This window comes from Pan paniscus, chromosome 13 (assembly GCF_029289425.2).
Source record: "Pan paniscus chromosome 13, NHGRI_mPanPan1-v2.0_pri, whole genome shotgun sequence".
Taxonomy (NCBI): Eukaryota; Metazoa; Chordata; class Mammalia; order Primates; family Hominidae; genus Pan; species Pan paniscus.
Genome location: NC_073262.2, coordinates 50,822,173 through 50,841,612, shown reverse-complemented (window position 1 = coordinate 50,841,612; position 19,440 = coordinate 50,822,173). Strand labels below are relative to the sequence as shown.

The 19,440-nt window shown below is 38.8% G+C and overlaps 1 protein-coding gene across 2 annotated transcripts in view; it reads left to right on the top strand.

Annotated features, from left to right (window-relative positions):
• Window positions 1–19,440, top strand: part of CNTNAP5 (contactin associated protein family member 5) — an 876,843-nt gene that overhangs the window by 820,648 nt on the left and 36,755 nt on the right. For both annotated transcript variants that reach the window (XM_055108578.2, XM_008953637.5), the window contains one exon: window positions 3,578–3,665. In XM_055108578.2, coding sequence (XP_054964553.1) covers window positions 3,578–3,665 — 88 coding nt within the window. The remainder of the gene's footprint in view (window positions 1–3,577; window positions 3,666–19,440) is intronic.

Below are 19,440 nucleotides of genomic sequence, written 5' to 3'. Positions count from 1 at the left end.
ACTAAAAATACAAAAATTAGCCAGGTGTGGTGGCACGCACCTATAATCCCAGCTACTGGGGAAGCTGAGGTAGGAGCACTTGAAACTGGGAGGCGGAGGTTGCAGTGAGCAGAGATCCCACCACTGCACTCCAGCCTGGGAGACAGAGTTACTCCATCTCAAAAAACAAACAAACAAACAAAAAGAAATGCAGATTCTTGGGTTCCACAGCAGATCTATTAAATTGGAGGCTATGGAAGGGGGAAAGCAGCAGGTGATACTAATGTCTGCTCAGGTTTGCCAACCGCTGGGCTGCATTAAAGTGAGGAAGACGCATGGGCAAAGAGGAAATCATAATAGGCTGTGGGAAGGCATGTGGTGGAAGCAGGCACAGGTGATACTGAAGAGGGTGCTGATCCCACCTGGGCATCAGTACTTACTTCCTGGAAGAAGTTAGGAGTAAACTGAGTCTTGAAGATGAGTAGGAGTTGGCCACAGGGAGGAGGAGAGTGCTCAGGAAGAGGGTCCATGTGAGCGCAGGCTAAAGCTGTCTGAAAGCATGTTGTGTGGGAGGCACCCCATGAGATCTCAGTGGGCTCCATATAAAGGGCCAGCAGCAGATGATGGCAGAGCCCAACAGAGAATAGACAGAGTCCAGATCATCCCCTTTAAAATCATGACCCTCAGCAAGCCCTTGCATCTGCCTATCAATCACTCCATGTTTTTTAATCTGTTCTCCTGTTCTCCTGGTTGACCATTTTACACTCTCTCCTCTTTACTTATACTGCTAACAATTGCCAGTTTGTCTTAACTCTCAGCAGATTACTTTGCTTTCTTATTTCTTGTAAGAATTTACACTCTTACATTCAGAAGAGAATATCCGCACATTCTCAAGAGCACATTACCTACCTACCACATGTGTGTTTGCACTCTCTCTCCCTCCTGAATAGTTCATGGTTCTAGCTAAGGCCTGACCTTGCTACCTGTGGGCCAGATCTGATACCCTACTGAAGAAAATCACTCTAGCATTCTCCTTCCTCCCTCCCTTTCATCATTTATTCCAGCTCTACTGAATGGCTCCCCAAAGCCTAAAACAAATAATTATTACATGCATCAGTTCTTAAACTAATATACAGACAACAATAGCTAAACAAGCAAACAAGCCAGCATATCTCTGGGTAAAGAGAGGAAACCTTTCTCTTATCTGACTTCTTACAGTGTTCCATTCTCTTTGTCCTTTTCTTGCCCGAATTTTTGGAAATGTTGTGTATATGCTTGTTCTTCAAATTTTCCCTACCTTTTTCTTATACCCATACCGAAAAGGTATTGCCTCTGCACTGCAGCAAAATTGTACTTCTCAAGGCATCATTGTGCTTACCTGGCAAAATCCAGTGGTCATGTCTCAGTGTTATCTTTCTTTGTCCTCTCATTGGCAACTGACATAGGAATTCCTTCCTGTTCTTGCAACTTGACCTAAATCTTTATTGCTTGCCCAATACAACTCTCACCTGTTGATCCTTCTGCCTGTGTTAGTTGCTCACTCCTGTCTCTTTTGTTGGTTTCCCATCATCTCTCAAAACTCTACTCCAAGGAACTCTCAGAACGCCCAAGGACTCCAGCTTCTGCTTTTGATCTACACTCACTCCATACTCATTTCATTCGATCTCACATCTTTAAATTTCATGTACATGCCGATGAATCAATCCTGAATGCGTATCTAACACTAATCTTGTCCCTGGATTCCAGACCTTATACCAACTACCTACTGGGCATATCTATATGAATATCTGTTAGGCATCGGAATATTTAAGTAAATAGTTAAAATTGACTTATTAGGAAGTTCTCCTGAAACAATGACCTCATCCCCTGCAAGCATGTCCCAGTTAGTGGCAGCTTCATTTTTCAAGTTCATAGTCTCAAAATTGTGGTATTCTCCTTTTATCTCTCCTTCTCTTACATGCAGCATCTCGTGGATCAACAGCATCTACCTTTCCCCAAGCCACCCTTGTCCTTTGCTTGGATTATCACTGTTTACAGTTGCCTTTTGATTGACATCTCCCTGCTCCTCTTTAGGTTCCCTGGCTGTCTATCCTCAACATAGCAGTCAGAGTGATCCTGGTGTAGGAATAGTCAGATCCTGGCATTCTTTTGTCCAAACCCTGTCAAGGATTTCCTTTCTCGTACAGAGAAAAAGTCAAAGGTCTTCCAGTGGCTTATAAGGATCTCCATGATCTGACACCCCTGCTCCTTTCTGGTTGCTTCTCTAACCTCATCTGATTATATGCCCTCTGGAACTCTAGTTGTGCCACTCTGGCCTCTTTGCTATTTGGACTCACTGCTTTGCCTAGGATGCTATTCTTTATATATACTCATGTCCAGTTCTTGTACTTCCTTCTGGACTCAAATGATTCAAAAGGTCATTCTCATTGAGGCCATCTCTGATCAGCTTATTTAATAGAGCAACCTATTTCCTTGACTTCAACCCCACACCCCCCCCCTTATTCTTGCCTGCATTATTTTTTTCTCTCAGCACTTACCTTCCAATACAATGTATTTACTTATCAAATTTTCTGTCCTGTCTCCCTCCTCTAGAATGTAAGTTGCCTGAGAACAGAGCAGGGTCATTCTGAGCAGACGTGCCAAAGGAAAGTCATGGCAGGGGAGATGGGAGGACTATGTATGAGTCCCTGGTGGATTGCACTCAAGCTGTGCAAAGTCAGGCACATGGCCAATGGGATCTTAGTCTCCTCTTCTTACAGGTGAACTGTAAAATAATGAGGACTCTTTCTGGGAATAGCACCATATGCATAGTCAGAGTAGAGCCTGGAAGAAACCAGTGGGATATGGCTAGCCTGAAAAAGTGAGAATGAATGGGGAGGGCTGCCTAGGAATGGGAAGGGGACTGAACAAATGGAGCTGGAATTAGCCATGGGTGAAGTAAGGAGGGATCTCTAAAGGATGGTCATAGAAATAAAGTCCTACTAAAGTCCCAGTGTTGGCTTTTGCTCACCCCTGCAAGATGGGATTATCAATTGTCCATGTTGGTTGCAACTAACTGTTCAGCTACCCTCTCCTCCCCAGGACCACATGTTTTGTCAGACTGCAATCCTTGCCCAGGAAAAGCTCTCTGCCCACAACTAAATGAGACCAGGTCAGAATTATGGGACAATGGGGACAGTGGTGGCCCTAAGGACAAACAGAGAGAAAGGGGGAGAAATGGAAAATGAGTTCCTGCTTCCTATTAATGTTAATCTTGCACAGCAAGTTCCTGAGCAGGTTTCATTTGTTTGCTTGTTTGCAGCAAAGAATTTGGTGAGAAAATCTCTGTGGGGAGATAAATACCTGTAAAACGCTGTATACAATTTCCCAGGGAGAAGACTTGTGTGAAAACCCTTATTTCACAAAGAAGAAAGAAAGGGGTATTTTATGTGCATTGTGGGCAAATTAGCGAGACCTGTCTAATCTCTCCTGAGAGAAAATCTCAGAGGGGGGTCTGCTATCTGTATGCATTTTTTCAAGCTATTTCCAGATGGGATCGTTTTATGCTTCTTACCTGCAGACCTCTGCTGATGTGCCTTTGTTTTCTGTTTTCCTGCAGATGGACCAGCAACTTCGACTCAGTTATAACTTCTCTCCGGAAGTAGAGTTCAGGGTTATAAGGTCACTCACCTTGGGCAAAGTCACAGGTATATTGTTCTAGTTCATACCTTTCCAGTGGGCTTTATTAAAATAAATGAATGCATAATTTTCATTAGGTTGTTTAAGGATTCAAGTCTGGAGCCTTTTGCTCCCATAATATCTGAGATCTGAAACCAAGATTTCTTATTCAGAAAATGCCAAGATGTATCTGCGGCAGAAATAGGCAATGCATTTCTATCTACTTTATAAAAACTTGCAAGAGGTAAAATACTAAAATAATTTAGCAGAATACTTAAATTTTCACTTAATTTTCAAATATATTTTTAAGTTTTACTTAATTTTAACTTAAATGTATGAGTGCATACATTAAGGATTTGAGCAACTCAATAGTTCATCAAAAATTTTAAAGGCATTGTAATTTCCTATTATAATAGTGAATCTTTTTTTTCTATTGGAAGTTCTGTCAATTTTCACTTTATATATGATGACAGTATTCATTACATGCATACAAGATAGAAATTTTTTATCTACTTGATGAAGTGAACATTTTATCACATTTAAGTGACCTTTTTAAACTTTAGTAATGTCTTTTTATGCTTAAATTTATTTTGCCTATTATTAATATGCCTATTACAACTTCGCTTAACTTAGTGTTTGCCTGGCCTCTTTTCTCATTCTTTTTCTTTCAATTTTTCCTTTTCTTTCAGCTTTGTAGGTGATCTTGTGAAGAACATACTGCTAGATTTTATTTTTTATACTCAACTGTCCATCCATTTTTTTTATAATGGCAAATGTAGGTCCTTCTACATTGTGGGGCTACTTGTAAAGTTGGATTTTGTTTCTGCTACCCGATTTCCTATGTATCCAACTTTTCCTGTGATTCTATCATATTCTTTCTGACTCTCTCTCTATCACAGTACAATGCAGAAAACATTAATAACTCAATGCATGGTAAGCAGAAATACATTTAACACGTAAGTTAGTTGCTTACAAAATTGTTGTAGTACTTACAGTATGGGTTCTTTTTGGGGTCTTTTGGAATGACTTCCTCGTGCCCCATACTGTATGCAAATTCACAGGTAGAAAGAGGAGGTATCTGAAAAATGGCTGTGGAAAAGGCATCACGGGCCCCTGCTTTTGCTTGCCAGTAGAAAGAGCTGAAAAGGCATAAAAATGATTCTTGCTACAGCCCTCAAGCTTCATAAAGGGTTTATAATTTCCGGATGTAATGTTGATCCAGAAACCTAGCTGCAGTAGGGTCAAAAAAATGTCCATTTTAGTTCCCCAAATAGCAGTTGGAAGAACCAATCAACACTGATCCCTGATTGAGTTTATCTCTGATTCCATTCACCGTCCTAATAATAATCATTTTTATAATTTTTAGATACTGCTTATTTTTGATTTATTAATATAGACACTAGTTTATACATTCCTCATTTCTTCCTTTATCTCAGACTTTTCTATCTTCTGCCAGGCTTTATTTCCTTCTTTTTAACTAAATTCTTTTGAATTATTTTCTGTTTAAGGTTCCCTTCATTATACATACATACACATATATATATATATATTTATTTATTTATTTATTTTCCTGAACAAAAGTTTTATTTTACCTTTAATCTTGGAAGATAATCTTGCTAGATCTTCAATGCAATATTGAAGAATATTTTCTCTCAGGTACTGAGAAATCAGTCAGAGGTGTGATGGAGCCAGTGGCACTGGCCTTTAAGAGCCAGGTATACATGTCTCTCCCCAACTCTACATCCTTCAGTGGTGGCAGGATGCCAGCTTGAAATCAGCTGTAGTAGGAGGGTTTACACTGTGGATATCAGAAATGCTAAAAGCCAGGACTTTCCCTACCTCTTCCTACTGAAGACCCAGTTTCAAAGACTCACTGGCACATCAGTGTCCTCTTGTTTTCTGGCTTCCCCGGTTGCTACCAAGAAGTCCGCTGTCCATCTGTCCTGCTATTGAAGGTGCTCTGACCACCTCCATGCCTACTACTTACAAGTTGATTTAAAGTCATCCTTTTTTCTTTGATGTTTTGCAGTTTTGTCATCACGTATCTGCTTGTAGATTTCTTTTTAAAGTGTCTTACTTGATATTTTTATGTTTCCTGTTCGCTATGTCATATGTATCTATGTATCCAGTTCCTATTTATTATTCATATGTATCTGTTCATCAGTTCTTAAAAATTCTCAACATATCAAATCTTGCTTCCTCCTATTCTATCTACTCAATTCTTCTAGATCTAAATTATATGAACTTAGACTTGCTAATTGTATCATCATATTTCTTACCCTCTTTTTATAGCTTTCATTCTTTGATATGACATCTTGCATTCTGGGCAATTCATTTGGCTTTAGCATCACATTCACTAGTCCTCTCCTTATTTAGGCCTAATCCCGTTCAATGAATCATTTCTTATTGATTTTATCTTTCATTTCTAAAAATAATATTTTGTTCTTTTTGAAGCATGGCTATTAATAAAGATAATTTGTTGTCTCTGTTCTTTTGTTTGTTTCCATCTTTTTATGTATTTAGGCATTTCATTAATAGTTATTAAACATTTTGTCTCTGATAATTCCAACATCTGAAGTCTGTGAGGGTCCCAGTCTGTTACTAGCTGTTTTCTAAATTTTTCCTGTGGTAGCTTGTTTCCTTATGCTGTGTGTGTGTGTGTGTGTGTGCGCGCGCGCGCATGTGTGTTTGTTCATATTGATTACAATTAATTTGTGACAACTCTAAGGATCAAAAATTAAGACACTTTCCTCAAAATAAGATTTTTTTTTTAACTTCTGCCAGGTGCCAGGAGGTACTACCAATTTAGGACAATTTTAATTTCTCACTTTTTTTTTTTCTGAACAGAGAAGAAATATAAATTTGAGCTCCATACCTGAATGAGATCAGTCTTCTGGCTGAAGTCTTAGCAGAAATGTTGTTACTATTAATATCATTAACCAAATTAAAACACCCTTGGAAAGAGGGAAAATGTGGGCTTAAGGACCACAAAGCCCAGACCTTTTTCATGGCCCCTGCTCTGTGTAATGGAAGTTCCAATAATATCCTCTTGTTAAAAATGAAAAAAAAAAAATCCTCATTAAATCTTACCACTGTATATAGCATTCATATGACCCTTCACACTTTTAGCTAAGCCAACAATAAGGCTGGTGAATTGAAACTTTAAAGCAAGGTACTACAGACAACTTGTTATTTTATTTCTGGTGCTTTGTAATTATCAGGTAGAAAAGAACTGTTAAGATTGCGGAGGAATACTGTATTAGTCCATTTTGGCATTGCCATAAATACTTGAGACTGAGTAATTTATAAAGAAAAAATGTTTAATTGACTTATGGTTCTACAAGCTGTATAAGAAGGATGATGCTGTCATCTGCTCAGCTTCTGGAAAGCCTCAAGAATCTTAAAGTCATGGCAGGAGACAAAGGAGGAGCAGGCATGTCACATGGTCAGAGCAGGAAGAAGAGCGAGGAGGAAGGTGCCACAGAATTTTAAACAATCATATCTCACCAACTTACTCACCATTGCAGGGACATCAACAAGAGGATGGTAGTAAACCATTCATGAGAAATCCTCCCTCATGAGCCAATCACCACCCACCAGGTCCTACCTCCAACATTAGGGATTACAATTCAACATGAGATTTGAGTGAGGACACAGATACAAACCATATCAAATACCCAATAAAATGTCTTCATTGTTCTAAGAATGGGAGACATCTGCTCACTGGGCTGCCTTCCCATTTGAACTGCCGTTGAACAGATGGAAGGATTTTGACCAACACTTAACCTTAACACTCTGGTCTATGAAAGTTCCCTAGCAGAAGGTAAAGGGAGACAATAATTCAGGCTTATTATTTAGAAAGGACGCTAATCCTGGGGGACCTTTGGAACAAGGAAACCAAACCCTATGTATCAGAAATAGAGTAAAGTAGGGATGGAGAAAACAGGAAGAGATGGTATTAAAATGGCTACATGGAATTAATGATAAATGCAACTGAACTTCACAATTTTAGAAAAGATTGCTTTGTAGGACATTTCCAACTGTAAATCAAACACTAGAAAGCATTTTTCATGGTAGATATGAAAAGAAAACATACGTAGTAAATCTAGTGTCTCAGTTTTCTTCAGTACCATCAATAGCATTTCATTGCAAAGCAAAAGCAAGTTTGTTCATTTTCTTTTTGTCTGAGAAAGGAAAAATTCCTTACTAAAGAGGACTGTGGTTTAGTACATACTCTATACCAGCCACGGTGCTACAGATACTGTTATAAATAAAGCAGTTTTTTGTTTGTTTGTTTGTTTGTTTCCTGAAGGTCCCCATGATGTAGATACTGGCCCATGAAAAATAGCAGATTTAATTGTGTACATTAAAACTTCGCTGTTGGTTCTCTAAGAATGTTGATGCTCAAATCCATCAAGTTACGGGATATTGCAAGGTTTATTCTTTGGTTTACTGACATTTCTTAACTTTCAAGAGAGGTTACTTGGTTCTGGCCTATTGCATCAGTGAATTTAAGAAAAATAACATTAAAAGAGAGAGAGAGCACATATTTAGGGAAGTAATCCATTTGGAAGAGATAATGTTTCTGGAAACTTGCTTATTTCATTTGAAAGTATAGATGTGTATGCCTCAGATTCAAGCATAGTGTGCTTTATCACTGTTATTTCTAAGTCTCTGTTTAACTTGGCCCTGTCACAAGAGCGTAGACAGCCAGGCAGACATAGGAATTGAAAAAACTTGAAACTTCTGAAAGAAACTCTGCCTTTTTTGTTTTTAATTTTTTTTTTTTGTCTGGTCCTGTTTTCCCCTTCTTTACTCTTCTAAAATATATCAAGAAAATTTGATTTCAAAACAAAAACTACTATTGTTTGGTGAAATTAAGAATTAAGTTATTATTATTATCTCTTCTTAAAGAAGACTTCTTGCCAATCTGCAGAATTAAGAAGTAGCTACTTTTTAAACATATGGAAACAGGTTAAAGTTTAGGTGGAAAAGAATTATAGTACTGCCTTTAAACTATTGCTACCAAATTCTGAAGAGACATTAAAATGGAATTTGCACTCATGGCATGCTGATAGCATTATTTTTTTTATGCAGCCAACGTTTGTTAATCTCCTACTTGCCAGTTTGATAGGCCTAAGCTCACACCTGACAGAGGCATTATTCTTCTGCTCCAATGGCTGTTTGCCCATCTAGATTTCAATATTTACTTGCCTCAAAAAAAATACAGAAATTGAAAGAATTTCTTCTCAAGATGCATAAAATTTACAGCTAATCTGTAAATTGCAGAGCTATCTGTGAGCACTTACACATGATTTTGACATGTTAAAATGAGTTCTGATTGCATCTATAGAAAAGGGTTCTTTAATTCTCCCCAATCCCTCAGGTTTAAACTTTGAGCTTACTGTGTCTTGTCCAACATTACAGTATCATTGAATGAATACCCTGAATGCTTTCACATAAAATCACTTTACAAGCATCTTGCAGAGGTTGAATTATGGCTGCCATTTATAGAAAGCACAGAAGAATTTATGCGTATAAATAAAAGGTGTGTACTTCAAAATGCTCACTTTGGAAGACTGAACTCTAATTCCTTTTTGATTTTGGACACAGAGCCTTCTTATGATTCAAATCTGGGAGTCAATGCTAAACTAGGAAGCAAAATTCTACAGTGGAAGATGCTCAGCTTTTTGGAGACAAATTGACCCATGTTTGCATCTCTCATGTAGTTAACCATTGTGTGACCTTGGTGAATTTATCTAACCTGTTTATGGTTCCTTATTGGTAAAATGAGGATAGTAATACTTAATTCATTTAATTAATTCACAGAGCTGTGTAAGTATTTCTTGAAGCTTTATATGCAAATTACTTGGTATTTAGCATATACTCAAGAAATGTTGGCTTATTTTTTTCTTTATTTTCAAGGTTGTAGAAACATAAAAGAGAACCGTGAGGGTTTTTTTTTTTTCTGTTTTCTTTTTTGTTAATGTGTCTGTCAAGGTGACTGTAAGTGTAACTTCCAGGGAGGTGCTCAACTGTGCTCCAAAAGAGCAATTCTGAACCATGGTGAGTCATACAGAATCTAGTGTGACTCATTATCAATTAGCACTGTTTCAAGGGTATATCAAACTCATACCAGCTTCAACAATAACAACAAAAGAGAAAATAATAGTTGGTGAAAATAGAAGTTTCAAGGTGTAAGATCTGCTTCAGGTACAGCTGGCTTCAGAATCTCAAATATTATGATTCGGGTTTTTCCAGTCTGTCTGTTTCTCACTCCACATTTGACTGCTTACCTCTTGGAGGTGCTTCATTTGCAGGCAAGATTTCAGTGGTAATGAAGGTGAAATCATCAACTCCAGGTTTAAGTAGCAGCAGTTCAACATTCCATGTGGAAAGAAAACCTCCCACTTTTAAAGTTCCAGAAAACTTTCCTTATGTTAAGTCATGGGATTGAGTTTTCAAGGACCAATCCCAGACCATGGCAGTGTTCAGGTGATTGGGATCTACTGCATGGCCATGGCCAAATTATTCACCCAGCTATGGCTGTGAAGAGAATGGAGATAGTTCAGCGTTAATTGCATGGGTTGAAAACAGGGAAAGGCTACTTCTCAGAAGCAAGTTGAGCTGTTCTTACCAGAGAAAGAGAAAAATCAGCAATGATCTAGTAATGCCACCTCTTTTTCTCTTTTGCATTTTGCTCTCCCTCTTTTAAGAGGGGAGAAGAGGGTGCAGTTATAGCCATGGGCTAGGAATTGTGGCTCATTTGGGGAAAGGATTGTGCCGGTGTGCATCAACAGTTCAAATATGTTGCGGTATGAAAAATAATAGTTGAGCTATGCTCTTTTAATAAATAAATGCATGTAATCTTCTTTAGAACAAGTTTATAGCTTCCAAAGTGACTCCTCTAAAAGATTATTTCATTTTAAATGCATAGGCTTCTCAAATTATATTTCATTTTGTTTATGGTCATACGTAGTTCTTCAGTAAATACTCAATCTCCAAACCACAGCCTTTTTCAGACTCAAATCCTCACATTGTGTGTAATTGCTTTATATTTTGTCCAGATAATTTTTAATGATACTGTCTGTTTGGGTAATACAGTATTTTAGATTCGTTAATCTAATTTGACCTTCTGCATCATGAAATAAATGGTGTGTTTTAGAGCATCCTGAAATATCAGATGTCAATAATCATCCCAACTTCCCAAACACGCATGGCTTATATTTTCTACTTTGTAGATAACCAGCATTGAATTGCAACTGGGTTAGATGGGATTTTTGTTATTTTTTTCCTTTAACAATAACAAGTTACATTTTTTCCCCACAGAGAAATTCAGTAGATAATTTAGTTTCTCCTCATGCAACAGGAATGTGTGTTATCTTCTGATTTAAGATGCAATTTTATTTCTGTGTGTTAAATGAATCACCTCATGATAGCAGTGCCAGCGTGCTCCATGCTCCGCACTGCTCTGTAAAAGTTGTCTGTTTTTTCTAAGAGTGAAACCACTCTATGAATAGCATGCCCTTGAGTTACTCATTTTATATCGTCACTTGCCTGCTCTGTCTATACTAGTGACTAAAAAAATGAATGAAGTAAAAATATCAATGATATGTTGTTTCCAAATGCAGACTGTCTTCAGCTGGGAGGAGCTGTTAGTAATCTCCTTCTAAGAGGGGTGGCCTTCATGGATTTGCCAGACATTACACATGTTTGCCTGACTGTGATAGTGAAGGATGTTTTGTGTGGTGGCCCAGAAGTCACATGACATGACTCTCATTGATATAAACTTCAAATTCGTTCTCAAGCAAAAACTATTGAGCATTACTATGGCCACACAATGTGTGAAACAAACAAATATAACAGCAAAAAAACTGTCCTTGTTCTAAAGATCCTGCTTATCTTAAAAATTAATTCTTTCAAAGGAAAGTTATTTGGGTGGGATCTGTTTGTAGTATTAAAGTTTTTCAAGGTTTTGAAGTATCCCGTGTAGGCTATGCTAAATATTAGATTTTCTTCACTGTTACAAAATAATAGTACTAAAAATGGTATAATATTTATAGCATGCTAATACCAATAGTATCATAAAACTAGTAGTTACTGTTAGTATTATTATTTCATAATATCTTTCTGTATGCTAAATCTAAACTCGTTCCTTAAGTTAATTTATTTTTCCCCTGGTCATTACCCAGGGAGATAAGTACCATTCTTATTTCTATTTTTATAGATGAGAAAATTGAGTCACAGAGGTTCAGTGACTTTCTCAATATCACATAACTAGTAAGTGTCTGGATTCCAAGCTCCTAATAAATCCTGCCACAGTTTGGTTTTTAAGGAATGATATGAAAATTTCACACAATGCACGGTTCATTTTTCTGCTGAGAAGCTCTGCATCAAAAGTTTGTCTTTTTAGACTTAATGGGCTTAAAAGTAGAGGTAGAGTGAGGGAGTCTTTAATCATGGAGAGAGGATGACACATTTCTTGTAAGTCAGGCTTTGGAATCAGCTCTGGGTTCAAATTATGACTTCACCACTGACTAATGTGACCTGGACAAATTACTAAATATTCCAAACTTCAGTCGTCTCAATTAGAACACAGGTATATGTTATTATGACAATTATAATTCCAAAAATCTGGTGGTAATGCAAATGATGTGCCTAGGATGATGCCTGCCATTTAATAACAGCTCAGTAAAGTTTGTAACACCAGTATAATAATAATATAAGAAGCCACTTCATCCAACCTAGCATTTTCCCTTTTGGACTCTAATTGCCTTCCAGCTAAAGGTATCCTAGTCTTTATGTAACAAAGCTTAAATTTTACTCTTCTCTCCCACTCTAGGGGAATGAATGGATAAGGCAAGGTGTTAACATGACTTTAATTGATGATTGGTAAACAGTGGAGGTGGTAGTGTGGACAATATATTTTTATTTTTTTATTTGTTGTTCTTTTTTTTTTTTTTTTTTGGAGATGGAGTCTCACTCTGTCACCCAGGTGCAATCTCCACTCACTGCAACCTCTGCCTCCTGAGTTCAAGCTATTCTCCTGTCCCAGCCTCCCAAGTAGCTGGGATTACAGGTGTGTGCCACCTCGCCCGGCTAATTTTTGTATTTTTAGTAGAGATGTGGTTTCACCATGTTGGCCAGGCTGATCTCAAACTCCTGACCTCCAGTAATCTGCCCATCTCGGCCTCCCAAAGTGCTGGGATTACAGGCATGAGCCACCGCACCTGGCCAATAATACTTTTGATAAAATCATCTGAAAAGAGTTAACTAGGCCAAAACCCACCTGAAATTATTTAAACTTATTTTCTCAGGAGTCAAGCTGCCTCTGATGGGTTATAATCATGTTATACTTTGTGAGTCAGTCAAGCTTAAAATCATCAAATCCAGTCCGATGCTTAAAGACCCCAGACATTACCACTGTCCCTCTCCACTTCTCAGCATGGGGTAGTCATGAGGTTCCAAAGACAGGACCCCAGCCTCATTTACGGTTTTATCTTCCCTGCTACTGTATTGGCAGACACATATTACATGTTCTATAATGTATGTTGAAGGAAAACACACACAGGCACACGCATGCACACACATATATGTATAATGTATAAATATTAGAACTGTGGTTACCTGAAAGGTTATCACACTACCCATGACTGGGCCCAATGTTGTGCAGCTAGCTGCCTCCCAGACTTGGATGAGTATCTCCAGCTTCCTCTTACAATGTATTTTTCTCACGAATGTGTGTGGTAGTGAGATGGGAAATGAATGGGTTGGGAATCAGACAGTGCTGAGCTCAAACCATAGAAAGGTTGCTTCTTAGCTTTGTCATAACTAACATCACCTCTCTGAGCCTTGGTTTCCTCATCTGTAAAGTAGGAGTAGTAATACTTGCTTTATTTATTTGTTTTGAAGATATGAGATAATGCCTGTGAAGTGTCTGGCGCTTAGTGGTATTTGAAAACAGCAGCTACTGTTAATAAGATCATACAACCATGCTGCCTATTGATTTTCTTTGCCTGATATCCCTCTTCCTTGCCGATGGCTCTGCTATTGATTTGTTTGCCCTTTGCCTGGGGAATCTGGGCCAGTGTTATAAATGTCAATGTTGACAAGGTAATGAAGTAAAAAGGATCCAAGCTAAGAGTAATGAACTCCCTGCGGCGGCCTTGTAGGGACCCCTCTGAAGCTTGGTGAGAATGGAAGCACTGTATTGGCCAGAAGCTGAAAGAAACAAGTGGAACAAGCACAGATTAGAATTCTAGGTTGCTTTCCCACATAGAAGGAGAGGGAATTGAGGCTCGAGGAGTGTTGTGTGGCCACTGGTTACTCATTTAGTCTACCAAGATTTTATTTTTGCAGGATGCCATTAATGATAATAAATTGAGTTTTAAGACAGATTAACATAACGTAAAGCTCACTGTCACTTAGGAATGATTGTATATGCCATTTATCCGTTTCTAAGAATGATTTGACCTGAATCTGTGGATTTTTCCTTTACACTTGCACAATTATCATTGCCAGTGATCAGTGTCAGAGCTAGGGTCTTGTGCTTAATATTCTAAAGTTCTCTGCCTTTTTCTTGATAAAGAATCACATGGCCTGCTTCTTAGTGAGGAAAATAAATAAGTAAATCATTCTACCTAGGAAATTCTAGTTTTAGTTAATTCCCTTAAAATCAACTGCTGCCTACTCTAATCAACTCTAATCAATCATATATAAGACTTGAATATATGCCTTATCTTTCTCACTTATTTTCTTACCTTTTCCTTCAAAATGATTCCATAGAATATAAGCCTTGCAGAGCATGCCTCCCATAAAAGATAAACATTATATAAATATTTGGAATCAGTAAATTGCTCCCTAACATTGTTTGTAGATAATTCATTGAATGCATTATTGAATACCTATTATATACAAGGTGATATAATAAGAGAAAATATGAAAACTTTAAAGAAGTAAAGCCTATGGATCTTTGTTCCCAAAGTGATAAAACAAGTATCTGTGAGGATAAGACATTTATTTAGTTAGGATATAAATAGTTTTGATAAGTGCTTTACAGATGGAGTGTGCTTAATATTCATAAAAAGAAGAGATCATTTCTAGCTGAGATGACCCAGAATGTTATTGTGTGGAAGATCACCTTGACTTTAGTCCTGAAGCACAGGTTTGACCTCAATAGATGGAGTACATTCCAGGAAGGAGGAATGGTGTGAACCAGGTAAGACTGTAGGAAAACAAAGATAGTAGGGTAGAAACAGTAAATAGGCCATCTGAGAGGGTTTCATACATGCAGCAGAGTAGAGGGAGACAAGGGAAACAAGAACAGTCCATTGGGAGAATATTACAGAGGACATCCAGTGCTCTGCAAAGGCATTCAGAATCTATTGTGTAGAGAGGAGAGAGCATGGAAAGGATCTCTCGTGGTCAGAGCTGCTGTAATCAGCCTCTCTTGTTAGTAACAAGCAAGATAGAGGAAAGAGAGACTGGTGTGCAGGCTATGCTAATGCCTAACCTTTGGATATGAAAGAGATAGCAATGGAACAGGGGAGCAGGTGCAGGTGCAGTTTGTAAAATAAGAATTGGAAGATTTGGGTAATTCACTGGGTAGGTGGGTGGCAGAGTACCCAGGGAAGGAATGGAGAGGACAAGAGGAAAGGAAATTACAGCAACTTTTTCCAGTCATTACAGAGGGAAATAAATTTGTTCTGGTCTGGCCTGACCCTGAGTTTACTGACTTGGGGCATAAGTTACAATGGATTATAAAGCTCATACCTTACCCTCTTCCTTTGAGCCAGCTCTCCAGTCCTGCTCAGCTGCTTCTGGATTTGAGAAATCCCTGCCATCAAGAACAGGGGGAAGAGAAGTGGATTGGATTGCTGTGGGGAGAGTCCTGTTGGGGGCCTTCACTGTGGCGATGTCCACAGTACTCCACAGCTGCATGGGACAGATCTCTCCCAGCCTTGAATTTTTTATGATTGCCTGACTTGTATTTCTTATCTGTGTATGTAGCTGCTTCCTTGGGAAGTGTGGTCCTTGAAGGCAGGAACATTTTGTCGTCAATATTCTTATCACTCCCACTTTGAAACATGGGCCTTTGTGCTCTGTCTATGCTTCTATGTGTTTCATAATACACTTCTTCTGATTAGTAATGCATCACAGGTGGTAGACATGTTTTCAATTCAAGGGGGAAGTGCTTGCACTCCTATTCCTGATTTTAGGATCCCTACTAGTGTGACCAGTCATGCTAGTCTACTCAAGACTGCGGGATTCCCAGGGATGTGGGATTATAGGTCCTAAAACTGAAGCAGTCTTAGGAAAGCCAGCACAGCCCGTCGCCTAAGCCACACTCAGTTCAGGGGTTTTGAATAGTTTAATGGAACTGGACCCAGGGCTTTGAATGCCAGATGAACAACTGAGTTTCATGCTTTGCCTAGCCACAGCTGAGTTCAGGGGCCAACATCCCTGAGGATATGCTGTGGTTTGAATAGGTGAGGTTAGAAAGGAGTGAGAATGAACCACTCAGCCCACTGACCAGCACTCACTGAGTCTCTGCCGGGGTGCAGCATAGAGCACCAGGTGTGCTGAGATGACAGGAGGGGGGTGTGGGATTGTTTATGCCCTTAAATATTCAGTGCCCTGGGTGGAAACCCAAAATTGTGTGCAAGCAGTAATTACAGAACAATTGATCTTTAAAGCATGGAACTTGTATTCAAAGGGTATCATTAAAAGACTAGAGAAAGGAGAAATCAGAAGTAAAACTATGTGTAACCAAGGTCCTGTTTCCCTACTGATTTTGGATGGAAGGCCAGATCTTCTCTATGAAGGATGACACACTCTGTCTAGCTTATGCAGAGATGCTGTCTTCATCAGAGAGAAGTCCTGCAAATATGCACATTTCAGATGCAGATCACATCAGCTGCTTTAGGTCTGTGAACAGGAAGTTCCATATATGTACGTCTGTTCTCACACTGCTAATAAAGATATACTTGAGATTGGGTAATTTATAAAGAAAAAGAGGTTTAGAAGACTCACAGTTCCACATGGCTGGGGAGTCCTCACAATCATAGCAGAAGGTGAAGGAGGAGCAAAGCCACATCTTACACGAAGGCAGGCCTGCAGTGCAAAAGGGGAAAAAGCCCCTTATAAAACGATCACATCTCATGTGAACTAACTCACTATCACAAGAACAGGATGGGAGAAACTACCTCCATGATTCAATTCTCTCCCTCCCAAAATACATGGGGATTATGGGAACTACAGTTTAAGATGAGGTTTGGTTGGGGACGGAGCCTAACCATATCAATATATATCATCCATTCTCTTTTTTTTTTTTTTTTTTGAGACTATCTCCTTCTCTTGCCCAGACTAGAGTGCAGTGGCATGATTTCAGTAACCTGTGCCTCCCAGGCTTAAGCAGTCCTCCCACCTCAGCCTCTCAAGTAGCTGGGAAGACAAACTCACACCGCGAAGTACAGCTAATTTTTGTATTTTGTATAGAGATGGGCTTTCACCATGTTGCCCAGGCTGGTCTTGAACTTATGGGCTCAAGCAATCTATGTGTCTCAGTCTCCCAAAATGCTGGGATTACAGGTGTGAGCCACTGTGCCCAGCCTGTATGTGCCAATTCTAACAAGAGCTTACTTTATATTGGGAGCTGCAGAGGTTACTTTGGCTTGAGGTGGGAGATAGGGGCTTTGGTCATGTGTGTGGGTAGAGTGCTTCTCAAAACATGAGTGAAACTTTTATACACAGAGACACCAAGCTAAGCTTTCAGAGTTTAATATGGAATTTCCAGTTTAAATTATCTTCTTTATAACTCTGGGTATAGCAATGTTTGTGTGTGTACATGTATATGTATGTCCATGTGTGGTGATGCACATCCTGGTACAGGTATGTATGTGTACGCATATGTGTATGTTTGCATTTGTCCATGTGTGTACACATATTGGTACATGTACACATATATTCGTGCGTGGGTTTGTACATGCATGTATATGCATATGGGTGCATGCTTGCATATGTCCATGTGTCCACATGCATAAACACGTGTGGGCAACTGTGTGCTATAACTGTATTGTATATATGTATATCTGGATATCTATGTTTCTGCGTAGTTGTGTATATACATATGTCTGTGTGTGTACAGGCACATGTATATGTGTGTGTGTAAATGTATGTCTATGCTTGCAAATGTACATGTACACATATGTTTCTTTCTGTATAGTGTCTGTGAATACATGTACATGCATGCCCATGCATGTGCACATGTGTATGCATGTGTGCATGCATGCTCCACTCTGTGTGTATATGTGTATGTGCATATCTGTCATGTATGTCTGTGTGCATGTACATGTGTGTACCTATATGTGCATATTTCTATGTGTATGTGTATTTGAATATATGTACATGCATGTCTGTATGCATGCACATGTGTAGTCCTGTACACATGTATGTCAGTGTTTTGCATGCATATGTATGTGTGCATTCATGTTTCTCTCTGTGTGTATGTGTATGGGAATACCTGTACATGCATGTCTCTGTGTGTGCATTTGTTTGTATGTGTATGTGCATATTCCTTTCTGTGTGTATGTATGTATTCATATCTGGACATGCATGTCCATGTGTGTGCCCATGTGTTTTGCTTCTTTTCTGAGTAGTCACATTTCCCAATTTGCTTTTTCTCTGTTATATCATGTGATCTCTCATTCTTGCTAGAGGCTTTACTCATGCTTCTGATGATCTTGGACCGTGCTCATGTTTCAAAAGGAAGTGTCTGGAATGCATTGCCTTGGAGCCACCCTGAAGAGTAGGGCTGGGCCTTTAGTTAGATAACTCCAATGTCTTTATCTTTAGCTCATTTATCTTGGGACAGGCACATTTCCTATAAAAAACTTTCCCATCGCTTGCTTAGAGAGAAAGAGGTTCTGAAAGTCATAGTGCAGACAAGAGCTGGTGGATGTCAGGGTCTACTAGGTAAAAGTCCCTTTATGTCTCATTTTTTGGTGAGCACTCTTGCCTCATCTATCAACATCACTCTCACCTACCTGTAATAACCCCTCAGTCTCATAGCACTTCTTTATTCATTTTCCAAGCAGTATAGTTATTTGGGGGATATAAAGGGTACTTTTTCGAACTATTTTCTGTTTCTCTAAGATTGCTTTACTTGCGAGAGAATTGCTGTGAAGCTGACTGGGAAAGAACAAAAGACTTTTGGATGCTAAGTCTTCTAAATGTAGAACCCACTCATATCAGTCAGGGTTCAACCAATGGAGCATGACTAGTAGGAGATAATATATTGAGATTTATTGCACAGAATTGGTTCACGCAGTTATGGAGGCCAGGTATGATGTCTGAAATCCACTGGGTAGGCCATCAGGAAGTGCAGCTGGAACTCTCAGGCATGAGTGGAAGTTGCTGCCCCTAGGTGGAATTTCTTCTTCTTTGGGAAGTCTTAAAAGCCATTCTGCTCATAAGGTCTTGCAATTGATTGAATGAGACCCACACAGATTATCTAGGATAATTTCCCTTACTTAAAGTCAACTGATTGTGGATGTCATTCACGTTTACAACATACCTTTACAGCAGTACTTGGATGAGGGCTTGATTGAATAAGTAGGGACTATAGCCTGCTCAATTTGACACATCCTCAGACCATTATAATACCCTCTCTTTATTTTTTATTGAAGTGAAACGCACATAAAATTAACCATTTTAAAGAATACAATTCAGAGGCATTTAGTATATCCACAATATTTTGCAACCATTGTTTCTATCTAGCTCCAAAACATTTTCATCACACACACA